Here is a 17764-nt window from a genome sequence, read left to right as displayed (position 1 = left end):
GTGAGGCTTCCCCAGGGAGCCCTGCAGCACCTTGCCTTCGGGGCTGGAAGGCCAGGCCCTGGCTCAGAGGCGTGAGGAAGGGGCACGTAGCATGGCAGGTAGGTGAGCAGGCCCCAGCTGGAAGCTCAGCAGAAAGATCTCCCATAAACCCGCCTGCCCCCGAGCTGATGTCTCCTCCCCACACTGCCTGCAGCCTCAGATGGGGTCCCAAGAGAGCATGGAGAAGAATCCTGGCCAGTCGCTGAGCCAGTGAAAGCAGGGCAGCGAGTCGTTCTCTCCCGATCCTGGTCTGGTCTCCACCTGTGCTGGAAGCCTGGGCCCCTGGGTCATGCCCAAGCAGGAGGAAGGAATCAGACATGCCAAAAGCCCCCACCACTTCACTTTCCAATCCAAGGCCCCATTGTTTTTAAGGGAGGCTCTAGGGACCAGTGGAGCTGGATGGAGCTTTAGCCCAGTGCCCATGATGCCGGCCCCTCCCTGGCTCACCCCGTGCAGCTGACATGGAGGGGCTGGGTTTGGGGTGAAGAGGCATGCAGGGCTTCGCAAGCTTTCCCCACATCTCAGAGAGGTGTCACGGGGGCCTCCCTGCCCCTTCACCAGCCCAGGAACCCCACCTCCTCCTGTGCCCGCCCACTGCCTTAACGGACATTAAGGACGTGGTCAATGGGTTTGTTCAGTGCCAGGCCCTCAAAAATCACCAGTCAGACCCCTCCACAACACATAAGATAGGCTTCAATTCAGGAGAGTTTGACAAAGACTGAACCTGGCTCTGGTTCTTTGCTTTCTCGCATTTCCAGCTTTTCTCCACCACCACGAGGGCCACAAACCTCCTTTTAAAACACACCAAGCTGAGAGTCTCCTGTAGGCATATGGCTCCAGGAGCGGGGCTTCAAGAGATGAGCTGCCAAGGAGGCAGTAGCCCATGCAGCTGCCAGCTCCCTACAGCCCAGCAGCAACCACCCTCAGCTCTCAGACAGGTCTTCGCACCTGCTGGTCCCAAAGTGCTCAGCAGGCCATTGGAAAGCTGCACCTTCCTGCCCACAGAGCGCTGACCTGCTCCCAGGCAGGGCGGGAGAACACAGGCCTTGCAGGTCTGACCTGGCTGAGCCTGTCCGACAGATCAGCAGGAGTGCGTCTGCACCCCCTGACTGCACAGCACCCGGCCCCCCGGAGATGTCAGGCACCAGGCTGCATGGACAGCTCAAGGGGAAGGAGGGGCTGGATCCTACTTTGCATTTCCCAGGGCACTGTCCAGGTCAATTCCTCTCCCTCCCCTTTGCAAGTGAAAACAAGCCCATTTCCTCCGATTTCCCTTCCTTGGGAACATCCACCGCAGGGCACTCGCTTGGTCTGGGCTACACTCTCCAGCATGGTACCGGGGGCCAGCTTCCCCAGGGAGAGTAACAGAGCATGCTCTGCCGTGCCCCTCCCTCTGCCCAGGAGATAGGGACCACGCAGGTTGACTTTATAGGTTGTGACATTGACAGGAGGTCCTTTATAGCCAGCTCAGGGGGCCCTGCCACCACAAGTCTGGCCCACGCTTTAGGTATTGTTAAAATCAACGTCAAACATACCCCACCCGCGCCAGGCACCTCAGCAGGGGCTCATGGGGGCGGGTTTGTAAATAATTCCCCCAGAAAGGTATTTGAAACTCAGCCCTGCAGCACAGTGCTAATGCCGAAGAGCCCCCAGTAAAACGGGAGTGAACAGCAGTGCAGAGCAACATGCACCATTGTCAAACGCAGGGAGGGAACCTGAGAGCTGACTTCCAATCCCTGCGTTTCACCACTCGCCGAGGAGCCAGTCCCACGGGCGTGGAGAGGGGCTGTTTGAATAAGGTCTCTGCATTTTGAGCAGCGAGTCCCCTCAGTCTGAGCACATGGGGGACAGGGGAGCTCTGCACCTGGCAGGCCGGTTGAACCCTCTGGGATGTATCTGGGCAGGAGCCACCCCGATGCCAGTGCCTCATCACTGTGACGTGCCAGTGGTTTCATTGGCAGCTGTCCCGTTAAACATGAACAGAAGGCAGAGCAAATGGATTCTTCACAGGTGGGGATTATTTCCTGCCCTGCCTTTGGGTTCAGTACAAGTTTGTTTTTGGTTTTAAAAGTGACTCCCTGCATGAGTTCCTGGCATCCTCGTCACCATGAGAAGCTGCCACCTGTAGCTGTGCCGGCCCTGAACAATGCTGTAGTCTGCACGGGCAGGGAGCCCTCACTGTGACTTTCTGATTTCTTGCAGATTCTACGTGGATTCATAGCTGAGGCAGACAGGCCAGAAAACACGCTGGCAGGCCCCAAGTCACACAGTCTGGGGCAGGAGCCTCTGGAGGACTAGCGAATTCTAAGCACATCCTACAGTGTGTTAAATGCTCTCAGCAAACCGGGAGGCAGAAGGGGATGAGAGATGAGGCCGTGGGATGCAGGAATCCTGGCCTCTCCTGGCTATGGCACACTGGTACAGACAAGCAGGTGCGAGTCGGCTTGGAAGCTGTGCTGGGGTCACTCGACCCTGCTGGCCTGTTGTCCTGCTAAGGCAGGACCACGAGCTTCTTCTCTAGGGCTTGGGGGGGAAACAAGACCCTCCTCATGATGTCATCGAGCTCCTCCAAGGCCAGCTGGGCGTGAAGCACAGTGACCTCATCCGGGTCAGAAGCCACCACTGACTTCAGCAGGCGGTAGAGATCCCGCAGCACATCCCTGAGAACCTGGGGAGAGATGGACAGTCAGCACCTTCAAGAGGCTCATCATCTGCCTTCACATTAGGAACAGCCAGACATAAGCCACCAGTGTGTCCTATTGGGGCAGGGACCTGTTGCCTTCTGTCCAGCACCCCAGGCTCAGCCAAGTCACAGGACACTACAGCAAATCACAGCAGTAGGATCACTTGGACAAATCCCTGCCCCTCTGTACCTCAGTTTCCCCACCTGTCAGAGAGGGACTATGATACAGCACCTCCTCTGTAAACACTGAGAGCTACATCCAAAAGTGCTCACTCCCCACAGCAGATGCTGAGCCACTGGGTTTTCCCTAAAACAGGCCGGTGGTGGCTTTTCTCCCCAGGGCAGGTTTCTAGCTCCTCGGCTCGGGAACTGAAGCACGTACATTGTATGGCTGTGCGTGCCCACCCCTTACTAACCCACTTGCCATGCGACCTGCTGCTCCGTAGGAGCATTGGCTGCCCCCACAGGTCAGAGCTGCATGAACAATCCAGCCTGGCTGACACGGGAGAGAACCAGAGAAGGGTGTGAGCATGTGTGGCGTTCGTGGGGAAGGGATGCACAGAGCCAGGCTTTCACAGCTTTGGAGCAGGAGGTTCTAGATCTCTGGGATTTGGGCAAAGGCCTTTCTGGACATGCATATGGGTCAGAAAATCCCATCTCCTAATGGCAGGGGTAGATGAAGTCCAGAGATGCCTGAAAACACAAAGTCCTTCCCTGCCCTGGTAGTGAGCTGGCTAACTCCTTGGCATCCATTCTCATCCTGGAAAGGGCCCTGGGGCAGGAGCTGCCCCCCGGGGTGGGCTGACACACCAGCAGAGGGCTCGGCTGATGCCCAGGGACACCCTCCTGAAGTGCTGTGTGATGCACAGCTCCATATCTACAGTGGCATCATCCCACAGGGAGCAGGGCAGGCTCTGGCCTGACACACCAAGTTTGGGGGGCTCAGGGCTGGAGCAGAGGGTTGGGGTACTTGATGGGGTCAGGGCTCTGGGCTGGGGCAGAGGGATTTGGGGTGAAGAAGGGACTCTGGGTCTAGGGGCTAGGACAGGGGATTGGGACACGGGATTATCTCGGGCAGCTGCACAGCGGGGGTGCTAAGGCAGGCTTCCTGCCTGTCCTGGCACCGTGGACTGAGCTGTGCCCTGGAAGCGGCCAGCAGCAGGTCCGGCTCCTAGGCGGAAGCACGCAAGTGGCTTCACGCAGCTCTCACCTGCAGGCACATCCCCCTCCCCCCCAGCCCGGCCAATGGGAGTGCAGAGCCAGTGCTCAGGGTGGGGGTAGTGCATAGAACCCCATGACCCCCCTGCCTAGGAGGAGGACCTGCTGCTGGCCATTTCCAGGGTGCAGCGCGGCCTCAGAACAGGTAGGGACTAGCCTGCCTTAGCTGGGCAGCACCGCCAGCGGGACTTTTAATGGCCTGGGTGGCAGTACTGACCAGAGCCACTGCGAGCCAGTGCCTTCCACTGCATGACCCAGTACTGGGTCATGACCCACAGTTTGAAAACCACTGCCCTAATGATCCCCCTCCCCTCCTTGGCTTTTGCACCCTTTGGTTATCCAAAGGCTTTGTCCCCTGCCCCCCCTCGTCTTCGCTGTGTTACCCCTTGGCCCAGCAATGGGTGGGAGAGAACTTGTCAATGGCATCCACTTCGAGCAGGAGCCAAGCAAGGGCAAAGTGCAGTGCAATCCCAGCCTGGCTCTAGGAATGCCCAAGACCAAGAGAACCATTTCCTTTAACAAGGGAAAGGTGGCCAAACAAATTCTGCTGCTGGGAACACCAAATAACTGGCAAGGAGAGCGGGGAAGTCCTTGCCCCTGAATAGAAGGGCTATTCCTCAGTCACTGCATTTACATGAATGCCCCCATGGCAATGCCCACAGCTTTCAGAGATGTAGCATTGACATGTTTTACCCGTGACACAGGCAACTGTCCACAGGGCTCTTGTGTCAAGTTGCCCTTTCCTGAACCTTACTCCTGAGCAGGGGAATTCCACACTGCCGGCAGGGGAATCCAGCAAGCAGCAGGAGAGGCCAAGGAGAGAGAGACAAAGCTGGATGCCTTCCTTGGAGTGAGAGGCTCACAAGCCCATGACCACCTGTAACCTATCAAAACCTCTCCCTCTGGCTGTATTCCTGAAGGTCACCTGCAACTGGCACAGCACTGCCCAGCCTAGGTCTGCCGGCCACATGGGGCCAGGCATGAGGGGAGCAGACTTTCTGCACAGCCAGCTGAGAATGTGCTACTGGAAGGGTTAATTTTACACACAGCCCAGGGCACTGCCATTTCCAGCACAAGGGACATGGACCTTCCACCAGCGCCACCTCCCCTTGCTGCGGAGAGGGTTGGGCAGGCACACCTGACACAGAGGCAGAGTCCCTCATGTTCACAAGCTGAGGGAAGAAGGTGTCCCGTGGGGAAGGGAAGAAACAGGCAAGTCCTTAGGTTCTCACCAGAGCCATTGTTGTTCATCCAGAGGCTCGAAGGAGCCAGATACTTTGAATGGCCCGGCCCGGACCTCCCTTCCCCAGTGCCTAGTGTTTCAACTGTTGGCTCTGAAGATCAGAGGGAGGGTGTGCCTCTTCCGTGCAAAGGGAAATGGGTGCCAACAAAACGTAACAAAAAGGGGAGACTCCAGGTACCTGCAGCTGCTGTCAGCCCTGCCCAGCAGAGGTACTGCAAAGGAAGTGAGGGGCAGCTGGAAAGGACATGCACAGCCAGACGGCGGGTTGGGAAAGAGGATTTTACCAGTCAGACTCACTAGCGTGCAAGTCCTTAGGCTTTCTTCACTTTGCTCTGCATCCAAGCCTTGAATTCAGTGTTTGTGGGTTTCTGCGGGACCACAAGGCTGCTAGTCTTCCCAGTGCAACACGTGGAGCCCCGGAGCATGAAGCCCAAGCGGCTGCTGTTATCACCAGTCCTGAGCAGCAAAGCTCAGAGCCACTCTCATTCCTCCCCAAGAATACAGCTGCCCATAGACAAGCTGCCAGCATGGCATGTCCAGGAACAGCTTTGCTGGACCCAGGCCATTGCTGGCCCTAGCTCTCTCCCCCCATTATGAAAATCCAGTGTGGTGTGAATGGAACACTGGCCCAATTACCAACAGGTGAGTCTAAGCAGGGGTCCCAAGGGCACCCTGCAGCTGAAGGGGGAGGAAGCTATTGTGTCGACAGGGCTTCTCCAGGATGCGATAGATTAGAATTCAGTTCATGCCTTATCAAACTGACCCACACGTGACAGGGTATCTAATCTTCATCCTGAAGATCCCCTCCCTGCCACACACCTGACCTCTTCCTCGGCTGTGCAACTGCACCACTAATCCAAAGGGCAGCTGGCATCACATGCCTGTATAAGCACCACCAACTGCTTTTTGGGGGAAATTTCACCTACTGCACTTTTAATGCCAGACTCACTCCACTCCCCTTTGCAGCAATAACTGCACATCATGCACCTGATGAGCACTGAATGCAGGATTTTGGGGGGGGAGGGTTCTACATGTGTGTTTTGGAGGAAAGTGGGAAAGGAGAGGCCCCAGGAAATTTGCCTAGATTGGGCTTCTTGAAACAGCAGCTAGGCCTCAGCAGAAACCCCTCTAAACCATAACCAATGCAACACCACACCTAGCATGCACATTGTCAAACCTCCTATCCCTCCCCAGTACATGCCCAAGGCACTAACTCCATTTCACAGATGGGGAAACAGACAGAGGTCCCAAAGCAAGTCAGGGACACAAGGGGGATTAGAACTCAGGAGTTTCTGACTCCCAATCCTGTGCTCAGTCTACTAGGCCACATGCCTCCCTGAATTCAGCAGGTTACCTCAGTAATTTGTACACCAGCCACCACCTGAAGTTAGTCATTCAACAGGCATTGCGCTGCACTGGGATGGTAGCAAAACTCTTCCACCTTAACCAGCAGCTTGTTCAGGTACAATAACTTCACTGGAATCCTCCTCCTGGTAAACCGCCATATAATAAATTTTATATAGCATGTTGCTCACACAGGAATAAAACCTCACAAGCAGCCAAACATCAGGGAAGAAATGAAAGCCTGCAAGACTGACAAGCACTCCCCTACAGAGAAATTGACACAGCTGGCTACACTGGGACAGATAACCAGGACTGGACAAATCCACTTTCCTATGGCAAGTGGGAAGCATTAACTGGAACGTGACTGGGCACAGGTAGAGGTGTGTATGTGAAACTTCAATTTCTTTATAAATTAATATTCCAATGCAAAAGTTGCTAACTCTAACCCTTGGTTGGGGTGGGGGGAAGGAAAAACCTTGGAAATATGTATGTATGAATGTAAAGCAATGCAGTGTCAACTTCCTGAGACTGCAGACAGCTCCAGTGCCTCTGCTGCAGATCACAGCTTTCCCATACTGTGGGGAGGAGATTAACTCCACCCTGGTCAGTTTCACTGCTTCTATCCAGAATTCTGTAGCTAGCAGTGCAAATAAGAATGTCAGTTTCACTCTGCTGCGGGAGAAAACTACATATGGGCAACAGCAGAGGCAGGCGCTAGTACGATTCACTCTCCCTGAGTGGAGGTTCAGGGAGGGGGAAAGCTATAGAAATCTGTCCCCACTTGCAGACACTCTTGGGGGGGTGGAGGGACAAAGAGCAGCTCCTTTTCCCTGTAAGCAGCTGGCAAGAGGAGAAATTATCAGACACCTACTAGGTAGAGGTGGATACAGACAAACCTGCAATAGGAACGCAAGTAAGTATCCCAGTCAGCACCCAGCTCTCTAGCTTTCCAGTTCCAGAAAGAAGCATATTAACCACACACAGAGTAGATGAATACACAGCCGAAACACACTGGGAAACTGCCTATAGTGACAGGATGTGGTAAAGCAAGTGTAGCTGCTGTAATAGAGCTGAGATTGTGATGCTCTCAATCTCTGGTCAAGGTAGTAGCCACAGGAAACCTGCCCCAGCTGCTGAGAGCCCCAGGAGAGAAGTTTCAGAGTAGCAGCCGTGTTAGTCTGTATCCGCAAAAAGAAAAGGAGGACTTGTGGCACCTTGGAGACTAACAAATTTATTTGAGCATAAGCTTTCGTGAGCTCTAAGGTGCCACAAGTACTCCTTTTCTTTTTCCAGGAGAGGTGGTGTTCCATTCCCAGCAAGAACTGAGACAATACTCAATGCTCTGAGCCTGGAGCAGAGTGAGCCCCAGCCCCAGCAGGGCAGTTTGCGGATGCCACACGCTGTCTGTTGGAAGTGGGGGAAGCAGAAAGGTTAGAGGCAGACAGTTAGTGGGGGAGGAGCACCAACAGGCAGTGCCCAGGATGGGGGGGGGGTGTCCATTTGTTTTCTGCCCATCAAGGACCTTGACTGTTTTTGAAAGTTTGCAGAGGAATAAAATTAACCTGGATGTGAGTCATCCTCATATAAATGTTCTTTTCATTTGTGCACTACAGTGAGCCTCTGTCTATAAGTGGAGCACTTACTGGGGGAATAGTTCTGCAGAGGAAACAGGCTGGATCAGCCGATAGCCCATTCTGCAGCCAGTGTCAACACACACTCAAAAAGGTGTTCAAACAACTTGGGGGGGGAAGGGGGGACATAAGACAACAAAAGGCAGGAAGCTGCAGGGCAGCTCTCGGGCTGTGCAGGGACCACAAGCTAGAACAGTGAAGCTAGGACAGTAGCACAGTCTGAACTTGTAAGTCCTGGCTTTAATTTTTATGGCCTATTCAGTGAGCACAGCATGTGTGGGGTGAGACAAGGGGCCAGACCAGCCCCTTGTGGGGGCTGCCCTGCACTTGGTTTGGATTGCTTTCCCCAGGGGTTGGTTCTCCAGGTGTAAGCTACAGTGTCCTGCATTGTAAAAAGAATCTGCAGAGACAACCAAGTAGGAAGCTGTGCTTGGAAAGGCAGAGCCCCTGCAAGTCCCAACAGCAGCAGACAAGGTGCAGGCTCTGTAGCCATGCCTCAGATCCAGTCACCTATTGCCAGAGTGCTCTTGGCAGCCATGAGCACAGGAGCCGTCGTGGTTTAGACCCACTGCTGGGCTGGACCTTGGCGTAAGAGCTGTTGCCACCAGTGCACGTTGTCCAGTGTGCTGGTGCAAGAGAACAACATGCAGCTTCCCAGATGGGATCTGCTCTTTGCCACCAAAACATTCAACTCTGATGTGGGATTTCTAGTGAACTCAAGAAACCCAGAGAGACACTTCCCAGATTTTACATATTACCACATCAGCATTTACAGGGAAGCCCTTACAGTGCCGTGCTGTTCAATACCCACCCACCCACCCACGTGCTCACGTCTGGGGTGCTCTGACTGCCCCACAAAGGGCTGCACTGACAACCTGCCTGGAGTACCAGCACTGCACCCAACTGGCATGCTATCAGGGTGGTATCAGCTGTCATGCTCTTGAATACAGAAGTGCAGCTGGTGGAAACCACAGATCCCCGCGTGCCAGAAGCTGGGACTGGACAACGGGGATGGATCACTCAAAACTGCTGTGTTCTGTAGATTCCCCCTGAAGCCTCAGGCACTAGATAGGATAACGGGCTAGATGGACCGTTGGTCTGCCACAGTATGGTAGTTCGTATGTTTTTAATACTCTGTTTTGCCTTGTGGAGGCCAGAAGGGCCAGCTCTCAGCACAATAAGGGAGCTGCACTGTAAAACTCTTGGCTGTGCATATTGGCCATGCCTCACCTCTGCCTAGGCCAGTTCTGTTGTATAACAAACCTACTGCCACTCATACAGGGCTAGCTCGTTCAGCAGGACCGAGTCATTTCTGGCAGCACAACTCCCAACCCCCGCTGTATTGCACTTCGTTAGCAGATCCCTCTCACACTGACCCCGTGAGCCCTCCCCACAGGGTCCCACATGCAGGAGGTGGCACAGAGCAGCTTGGCACAACCCAGCAGGATTTTATGGCTAGAAATCCACTATGAGGGAAGAATGCAAAGGGCCTCAGCAGACAGCAAGGAAGGGCAGCGTAGCCTGAAACCGCATGGCTCTCTGCTGCACATTGAAGTGCCCAAGACGATTGTATATGTTATTACAGGGGATGGAGCTTGGCTCAGACCAGCTCCTGACTTCACAGATGCACAGTTCAAAGGGGATAAACTAGCTGAAAGTTCAGCAACACCAGTGAAGAACCAATCCTGCTCTAACATCTTTGGTGGAGGGGCTGGATCTTTCCACACACAGGCTTTACTAACGTGTGATAAAGAGCTGGGCTTTCATCCAGGGACAGACCAAAGGAGATGCAGTCACCACAGTCTCTCCCATGATGAGGGCTCCTTGGCGCTTTGCAGACTCCCCAGCTGGCTGGGACCTCCCACTGCATGCAGCCTGCTGTAATAGAGATCCCTGCACAGAGCAGCAAGCCTCAGCTCAGGAAGCAGTGGAGGGACCTGGGGAGCTCATGTGGACAGCAAGTGCTGCCCATTCTGTGAGGTGTCTCCCCTTCTCCAGGTGCGGGGCCTGCTCCTGACCCCAGGCGGACGCTGTAGCTTTGGCGGCTTTGCTCTCTCCCACTCTCTGCAAACACATGGAAGAGCAGGGAAAAGGAACAGAGCAGTCCGGGGCTAGCAGCATGGCCTGGGTGCTCTCATATGTCAGAACTAGCACAGATTAGACTGAGTCAGAGATGGGAGTGAAATCTCTGGCCATGGCAGGAAGACAGCCTTTGCTATAACAATGCAGGGAGGTTGCTCTTCATCTCTCCCAAGGAAGGCAGTCACTGTTGCAGAAGCCAGTGCTAAAGCCACTCTGGGGAACAGCCAATGCCCAGGAGCTGCTATGCAAGTGAGGAAGCTGGGATCAGTGTTAATGCAGAACATTAACAGTGGGTGCTGGGAAGTAGAGGAAGTCTGTGGCTTTTAGGGTAATTACTGTTCTCTTAGTATTTCACTACATTCATGCTGGTGACTCCTGAACAGGTCTGGGCATTAGGAGCCATGAAACCAGGACAGAGTGCTCATGATTTCTAGAACTCCTGGGTGTTGCAGAGGGGGAGCTGCCTCCTGGGGACTGGCACATGCAGACAATAAGAGGAGACACCGTTGTGCACTAATCTTAGAGCTCGGCAGGAGGAAGCAGGAAACCCTGCAGGGGGAATGAAATTCCTACTCACCGTTACGCTTTCATTAGCTGTTGCCTAGACATGGAAGTTACCTTATGAGTTATTAGGCTCCCAAGAGCCACACCTTAGGGTTACTGCCTTCAACGTCTAGAGGAAATGTTTCTTGTAACCCTTCCCAGTGACTCAACACGCACAATAAGAGCCTGAACTGCTGCTATCTAGAGATTGCTTCAGAAATACCCAGAGAGTTCAGTAAGTTGCTGTATGAGAGCACATTATGCTCACCAGGCTTGGGATGGGTGCAGTGGGCAGGAACCTTGGGTCTGGAGACACTTGGGAGTTTCCTTGCTATGTGGCAGGAACCAGGTGTGTTGACCGTAGGCTCCAGGGAGAATGCGTGAGCAGCGTGGTGCCACGAGTGAGGGTCAGTCTGCGAAGAGGCTGCTTGGCGGTACCTGTGGCACTGCTGGGAGCAGAGAGGGAGGCTTACCTCAGTCGCCTTCTCATTGAGCCCACGGAGCAGCACCGCCACCACGTGGACCGCAGCTCTTCGGACTTCAGCCTCACCGTCTGTCTTAACTATGGCTGTCAAACAGGAGGTCACCTGGCAGGGCAAACCCGGGTGAGAACTCTGTTAGTGTATGCAGTGCCTTTGCCACGTTCCGTCATCCCCACTGCAGTGTCTCTGGGCTGGGCTGGGCGGGGGTGCAGTCAGGAACCCGTCAGCACACCCACACGTGATGTGGAAAACGTATCAGTGACTGTAACATGCAGATCCACAAAGGCATGGCATACACAGAGCAGGGAAAATGTAGCAACAGTCCCCAGGACCTGCCCACCTGCAGCTCCAGAGCGGGCTGGAGAACTCGGGGCAGAAACAAGCCCATGGAAACCAAGGCAGACTTGGCCCAGCAGGCTAGAGAGCACCCCATGACATGGGTCTTTACAGAAGCTGCAGGCAAGGGGGGCTGTGTCAGGAGTGGGAAGACTCCTAACCCAGATGTTATGCTGCTCTCCTGCCTTTTCTGCCAGCCTAGGTATGGCGCTGCTCATTCAGCATTCCCTGCTGGTGCAGGGGATGACATCCCATTGCCTGTGATTTCAGGGGATGGGACGGGGGAAATCCTCTTGACAATTTCAGAAGACCTCTGGCCTCTCAAGCTGGCTCCCTACATTTTCAAACCCAGATGCCTAAAGTTAGAATTCTAAATAAAAGAACCGAATTCTCAAAGGTGCTGAGCTCCTGTGACTGCCACCGACTTCAGTGAGAGCTGGGTCATTTAGAACCTTTACACAGATCAATTTAGTGGCCCAAATGTGGATTTTGGCACCTAACTTTAGGCATCCAGATTTGATTAAATGTGCAGATACCACTAGGCTCCCTGTGGATTGGGAGAGGCTTTGCTCTGTGTGTTGTCAAGGCAACGGGGGCTGCAAAGCTGAGCTGGGACCCAGGAAAGTAGCGGAGACTGTGCGACCAGAAAGCTATTGTATAACAAAGGATTCTAAGCGTGGCCAGGTCAGTACTCCCACTCCTTAGAAGATCTGAGAAGAAATGCTACTTGCCTAGATATTTATAAGGTACCTCATGGCCTCTGAATTGCTCAGTGGCACAAGACTGGTTTTGGTTCATATATTCCCTTGTTTGGGCATTGGCATCCATGATGTCTGCATTTCTCGGGGCCACTGGATGGTGCTGCGATTCTCTCCCCAAGGAGGCAGGTGCTCTCGCAGTAGTGCCAGATGTTGTGGGTCGTAGGGAGACACCGAGTATTTTATTATTTAAAACCCCCTTTTGGATACTGCAGGTGATTTTTATGACCCAGAACAGGTACTGAAGAGTCTGTCATACAGACTGACCAATCCAAAGTGTTTGTTACTGTTATAAAGTAGGTGAAATGGGGGCACAAATTGCTTGAGTGTGACTTCCTGGAACAGCTATATCTGAAAACCTGTGAGGGAAAACCTGTTGCCCAAAAGGAAAGTGCCTCATGAAGAGAACATGGGCAGGCCTGAATCACTCCTTTAATGAGCAAGCGAATCTTCACCTTGAGGAGAGAGACTTCACTTGCACAGGGATTCAGCTATGCAGACTGCATGTTTCTCTGCTGTTCAGCAGGCAGGCAGAGTTTAAAGAGTCTAATTAGATAATCAGCAACAGCAGGGAGAGTTCACAGAGCTAGCATGTTCCTGAAATAGCTGACATGTGGTGCACTGGCATCTTGTCAAACGCTGTCACTACCAGATTGATGTGTGAGCAGAAGCAGGAGGGAAATATTCATTACATCTTTCTGTCTTGCAGAAAGGGGTGCTCTGCCAGCTGCTTGCGTTCACTCTGCTTTGGCATTGCTGCTGACCACACAGCTTCTAGCCACACCAATGTGTCTGCTTGTCTCTGATGCTAGCCGATCCCCCAGAAACGTATGGGCTAAGAAGGGTTTCCCAGAGCAGCCTCTGAACAAGCGGTGGGAAAACAGTCTCAGCAGTTCACGGGCACAAGTGGACCAGCAGAGAGCTGAACAGCAAAGTCCTATAAGTCACATCCCAGTCCGCGACCCGGTGTGTCTCAATGGCCCCGCCTACGTGGGCTCTTTTTTTGAATCATGCCTGGGAGCATGACCTGCCTTCCTCCTCATATGTGCTGCAATAGTTCCTGGGAGATTTTAACCCACCTGCCTCCAGCTTTGGGGCCGAGATAGACACAAATTCCCAACATCCAGCGCATGCTGCACTTGTACCTAAAGCTGTTCTCTTCCAGTAGATCCCAGCTTTGCAAAGCACTACCTGACATTAACAGACATGCTCCACTTTCTGTGACTGGTTGGCGCATTTCCAAACAGAATGGAAAAAGCATGAGAGTATCAGCAATTTGTTCAAAGACAGTACCTAGTCCCCCCATATCCTGGAGAGTGCATCTCACAGAGGAGCTGGCTGCTGCCATGCCTACTCAACTCGGCTGGACTCCCGCCTTCTGCAGAGCCAGAAGGGGTTTACACAGCAGCTGCAGAGGGTCTGCACCAGACCTGTCCACATACTTATTCATGCCAGAGACTAAGGGCTCAGGGAAGAATGGAGCCAGGGCTTAAAGCAATCTGGAAGCACCCACAACAGACCTGCGCTAGTTTCACACAATTGTAGGGATCCGACAGCTTGTTTCAGGCACGTTTATAGTGCCCACTCACTCATCAGTGAGTGGCACACCTTCGGGGAGCGGGGTGGGGGGCTGCGACCCTGCAGGACTCAGCTCTAGGGCAATCTCCAGATGGTGCTCCTCAGCCTTTTCTTTCTGCCAATACACAAGCCCTTCAATCCTTGGACCAGCTTAAACACAAAACTACTGGAGATCTACCTGAACGGTAACAAGATCCCCCCAGCTTTCCAGCCCAGTGACTATCTGCCCCAGTGATTCTTCTGAAGTTGGCAGGGAGATGGGAGCCCGCTGCCTAGCACTGTGTTGGAAGGCACAGCCCAGGTTTAAGCCAACACGATGTTCATATGGGACCATACAGCTCACAGGACGTATTACTACAGAAACACTGGAAAAGCAGTGTTCTTCGGGCAATGTGGGAATGCCCCGGCCCCCAGGCTAAATTTGGCATCTCCACACTGCTTCCAGCCCTTACGCTTACATCCAGAATTCACGCAGGTTGGGACTAACCCAGCCAATCCCCAGGAAGAGCCTGTGCTGGGAAGCAACTCACAAGCAGAGGGGATTGCAGAAAGCCTCCCGTTGCTGTTGCAGCAGTTCTCCCTTCCCTGAAGCACTTCCACCTGCCATAGGGTCTGAAAAGGGATCAGACCAACTGGGCACAGAACAGAGGTGACCTGCTTGTCCTCTGCAATGTGCTCACACTTCTGCCTGCCTCCTAGTGAGCACCTGCCTCAGCCACATCCTTTTGCTCACTCAGCGGGGATGGTGCTGATCTCAGCATGCCTAATGTAGATAGCTTTTAAACTCATTAATAGTCTGCTCATTCAAAGGAGCATTACCCCAGGCCCCATCTCTGCTCTGTAAACCTGGCGCTGCACTGACACGTCTCTGCAGCATGCCACTGACCCGTGTGTGGCTGATGGGCCCTGATAGGTGGGCTCTCATTTATCAGCATTTCCATAGCACTTGTTGCCATAGTACCGGAGCTCACAAGCGACAATGATACGGCCTCTCCCTGCTCCTGGGGGGTGGTTATAAATCACATTAATTTCCGTCAGCCCAACACAATGCCTTAGGAGAAGAGGCCCTGAAGACTGCAGTGCACTATTCCAGGTACCTCAGCTTCCGATTAGGAAGCACAGATAAAGTTGTATCAGCACCTGGTACAGGCCATGAGGAGGAGAGATTCCTAGTTCTCAGCACTCTGGGGAGACTAGAGCTCAGAATCATCCCAGACACAGGCCACCAGACTAGGAGTGTCCCTACTTTACACTGGATGGTGCAGACGCAGGTACCCTGGCCTTTAATATGGAGATGCTGGATGCAAAGAATGTGTGTGAAGAGGAGGAGAGGCTGGAGCATGGCATGGTCTTGATGGGCAACACTTCCATTTTAGCAAAGGCACCAAGGAGCTTCGCTTTTATGCAAATGAGGTTGATCCCTGGGATCCCGGAAGGTTGCCAGGCCCACCCTCACTATCTACTGATGTGCCACACCTCTCTGTGCAGGCCATGGCGTCACTGGGCCACCAAACACACCTGAGCCCTGTGGTCAGAGAGGGCACCTCACAGACACCGCTGAGCAGGCAACAGAACTGCTACAAGCTGCACTCAATGTCATCATCTATTGTCCACGGCGCTAGTTACGGGGCTCTAAGCTGCAGGAACATTGCTCGGTTATTTATATCACTACAGTGCCTAGGGGCCCAGTTATGGAGAAAGGACCCCTGGTGCTAGGCCCTGTACAAACACACAGTCCCTGCCCCAAAGATCTTACAGTCTCTAGCGTAGCAGTTCCCAAACTGGGGCGAGGGAAAGGAGGAGTATACAGCCGTCTAGTCACATGGTGCTGGCTCTTCTCCTCCAACATAATAAAGACTAGCAGCTGGATACAGCGAGAAACACACTAGGAAAATATTTAATGTTATTTTCATGCACATGATTAATCCAGTTGCCACCGAGGTGTGAGAGCACAACTGGAAGGGAGGTGAGGGCTCGTCACTGCAAATGGGAAGGAAGGGAAGAGACAGCTTCCCGGATCCTCGTGTGCAAAGAGTGCTAACGTGGAATGACATTTGCCAGTTCACTACTTGATCTATATGTGAAAGTGCTCTTCACACATCCTATTGATAGGCCATTTTTGGTTGGTTTGTTCCTAAACAATTAAGGCCCTGGACCATGCACACACCTGGGCTGCACATGTCTTCCAGAGAAAGGAGTGATGTGTGGGAAGGGAACAACTCTGGGAATGGCCTGTTTGCAGACACACTGGCTGTACAAGCCCAGAGGCTTCTGGGCCTCAGCAGTGTTCAGGGCTGAGTGAGTGACACGGTGTTCCTGGGTTTAGTGCCAGAGTAGCAGGTTCACTGCCTCCAACACACCAAACAGTTACAATCAGCCAGGGAAAAACGAGAAACTCACCTCTGGCCCTGAAAAAAATTCAAGGGAGAACAGCAGCTGGGGGAACTCCACCTTTGTTGTGCCTCCGATATAAATGCACCTTGCCTAAAGCCTTTCATCAAAGTGCACAGACTGCAGCACCCCAGCCACTAGGATAAAACTGGCACTGAACTCTCCTCTTTTGCAGCAATGAAAAGCATAATGAGATGCTATTAACTGGGAGGAGGTGCCTGGAGCAGGTACAAAATATGCTTTAAAATCTTGTACTACAGTGAAATTATTATAGGCAGGGCTGGTAGCCTGACGCTTCCCATTAAAAGACCCTGTTTTCAGCTGTCAAACTTTAACTATTTGGGCTGAAATTTTCCATGCCAGGGGTCTGCCTCAGACTGAATTAAAGTACCAACAAAAATTGTTCAACTGATTCAGAGAACAAGAAGAGGGGAAAATGCATTGTTTTAGCCCATGTTTAAAATTTTCTTTCCGTTGTTTAACTGAGAAGCTATAGTGCCTCCATGTCTGACAGCAAGGGCTTGAAATGTGGCATGGATGGTGGCTTCCCCCAGTGTCAGAGCTGTGCACGTTACTGTTCCTGTGAAAACTGACCAGATTTGGTAAAGTGATAGGCCACTGGAAATGCTCAGTTTGCACATGTTCTGAAGGGACCAACAAGTAAATTCTCTGAAGATTCTGTCTGCACTGAGCATGCTCCAGTCCAGGGCCACAGAGGCTGAACGGGACTTTCCCTGTTCTTGCTCCCAGCTGTCCGGGAGCACTGTGGTGCTGGGTACCGGAACTGACAGGGAGACTCTCTCCTGTGTTTCCAGTGATCCACCTGCCAGCACCCCAGCAGGCTGGAGGAGGAAGCTGCCTGACTTGAATGCAGAGGGGATAAGAGCTGAACATGTGAAAGGGGCAGCAGAGGGGGCAAAGTGCTGGGGGCAAGACTGGGAACTGGGGAGTGGGAAAACAGGTGAGCGGAAGACTGAGATTAGACAAGGAATCTAGGGGCAGGGATGACTAGGACTGGCTAGGTATGGAGTTGGTGGGGGGATGGGGGACTGAGGTGAAGAGTCAAGGAAGAGTGACTGGGAGCTGTGGGGGAGACACTGGGAACCAGGAGAGCGGGAAAGGGGTAGGGAGAAGACTGAAATTAGACAAGGTGTCAGGGGTAGGAGACTGGAATGAGGAGCCAAGGGAGGGAAACTGGGAGCTGGGACTCAGATGGCGAGCTGTATTCTGTATCAGAACAGGACTTGACTAGCATGCAGTAAATAGGACCTGGAGTCACACACCAAACAATGAGGATAAAACAAAATACCGAATAGATGCTCATTCAGCAGGCACCGTCCATCCTGTGCACTGAATGAGGGAGGGGTAGCTCAGTGGTTTGAGCACTGGCCTGCTAAACCCAGGGTTGTGAGTTCAATCCTTGAGGGGGCCACTTA

General features: G+C 53.1%; 1 protein-coding gene across 4 annotated transcripts in view; it reads right to left on the bottom strand.

The window, feature by feature from the left end:
* Positions 1–1459: 1459 nt before the first annotated feature.
* The window catches only part of TANGO6 (transport and golgi organization 6 homolog), a 95896-nt gene continuing 79591 nt past the window's right edge, over positions 1460–17764 (bottom strand). For all 4 annotated transcript variants that reach the window (XM_038368312.2, XM_038368313.2, XM_043495295.1 and 1 more), the window contains 2 exons: positions 11257–11370; positions 1460–2707 (listed from right to left, as the gene is read on the bottom strand). In XM_038368312.2, coding sequence (XP_038224240.1) covers positions 2531–2707; positions 11257–11370 — 291 coding nt within the window. In that variant the 3' untranslated portion in view covers positions 1460–2530. The remainder of the gene's footprint in view (positions 2708–11256; positions 11371–17764) is intronic.

Source organism: Dermochelys coriacea, chromosome 12 (assembly GCF_009764565.3).
Source record: "Dermochelys coriacea isolate rDerCor1 chromosome 12, rDerCor1.pri.v4, whole genome shotgun sequence".
NCBI lineage: Eukaryota > Metazoa > Chordata > Testudines > Dermochelyidae > Dermochelys > Dermochelys coriacea.
Note: the sequence above shows the minus strand (reverse complement) of the source record. Positions and strands in the feature narration are given on the sequence as shown.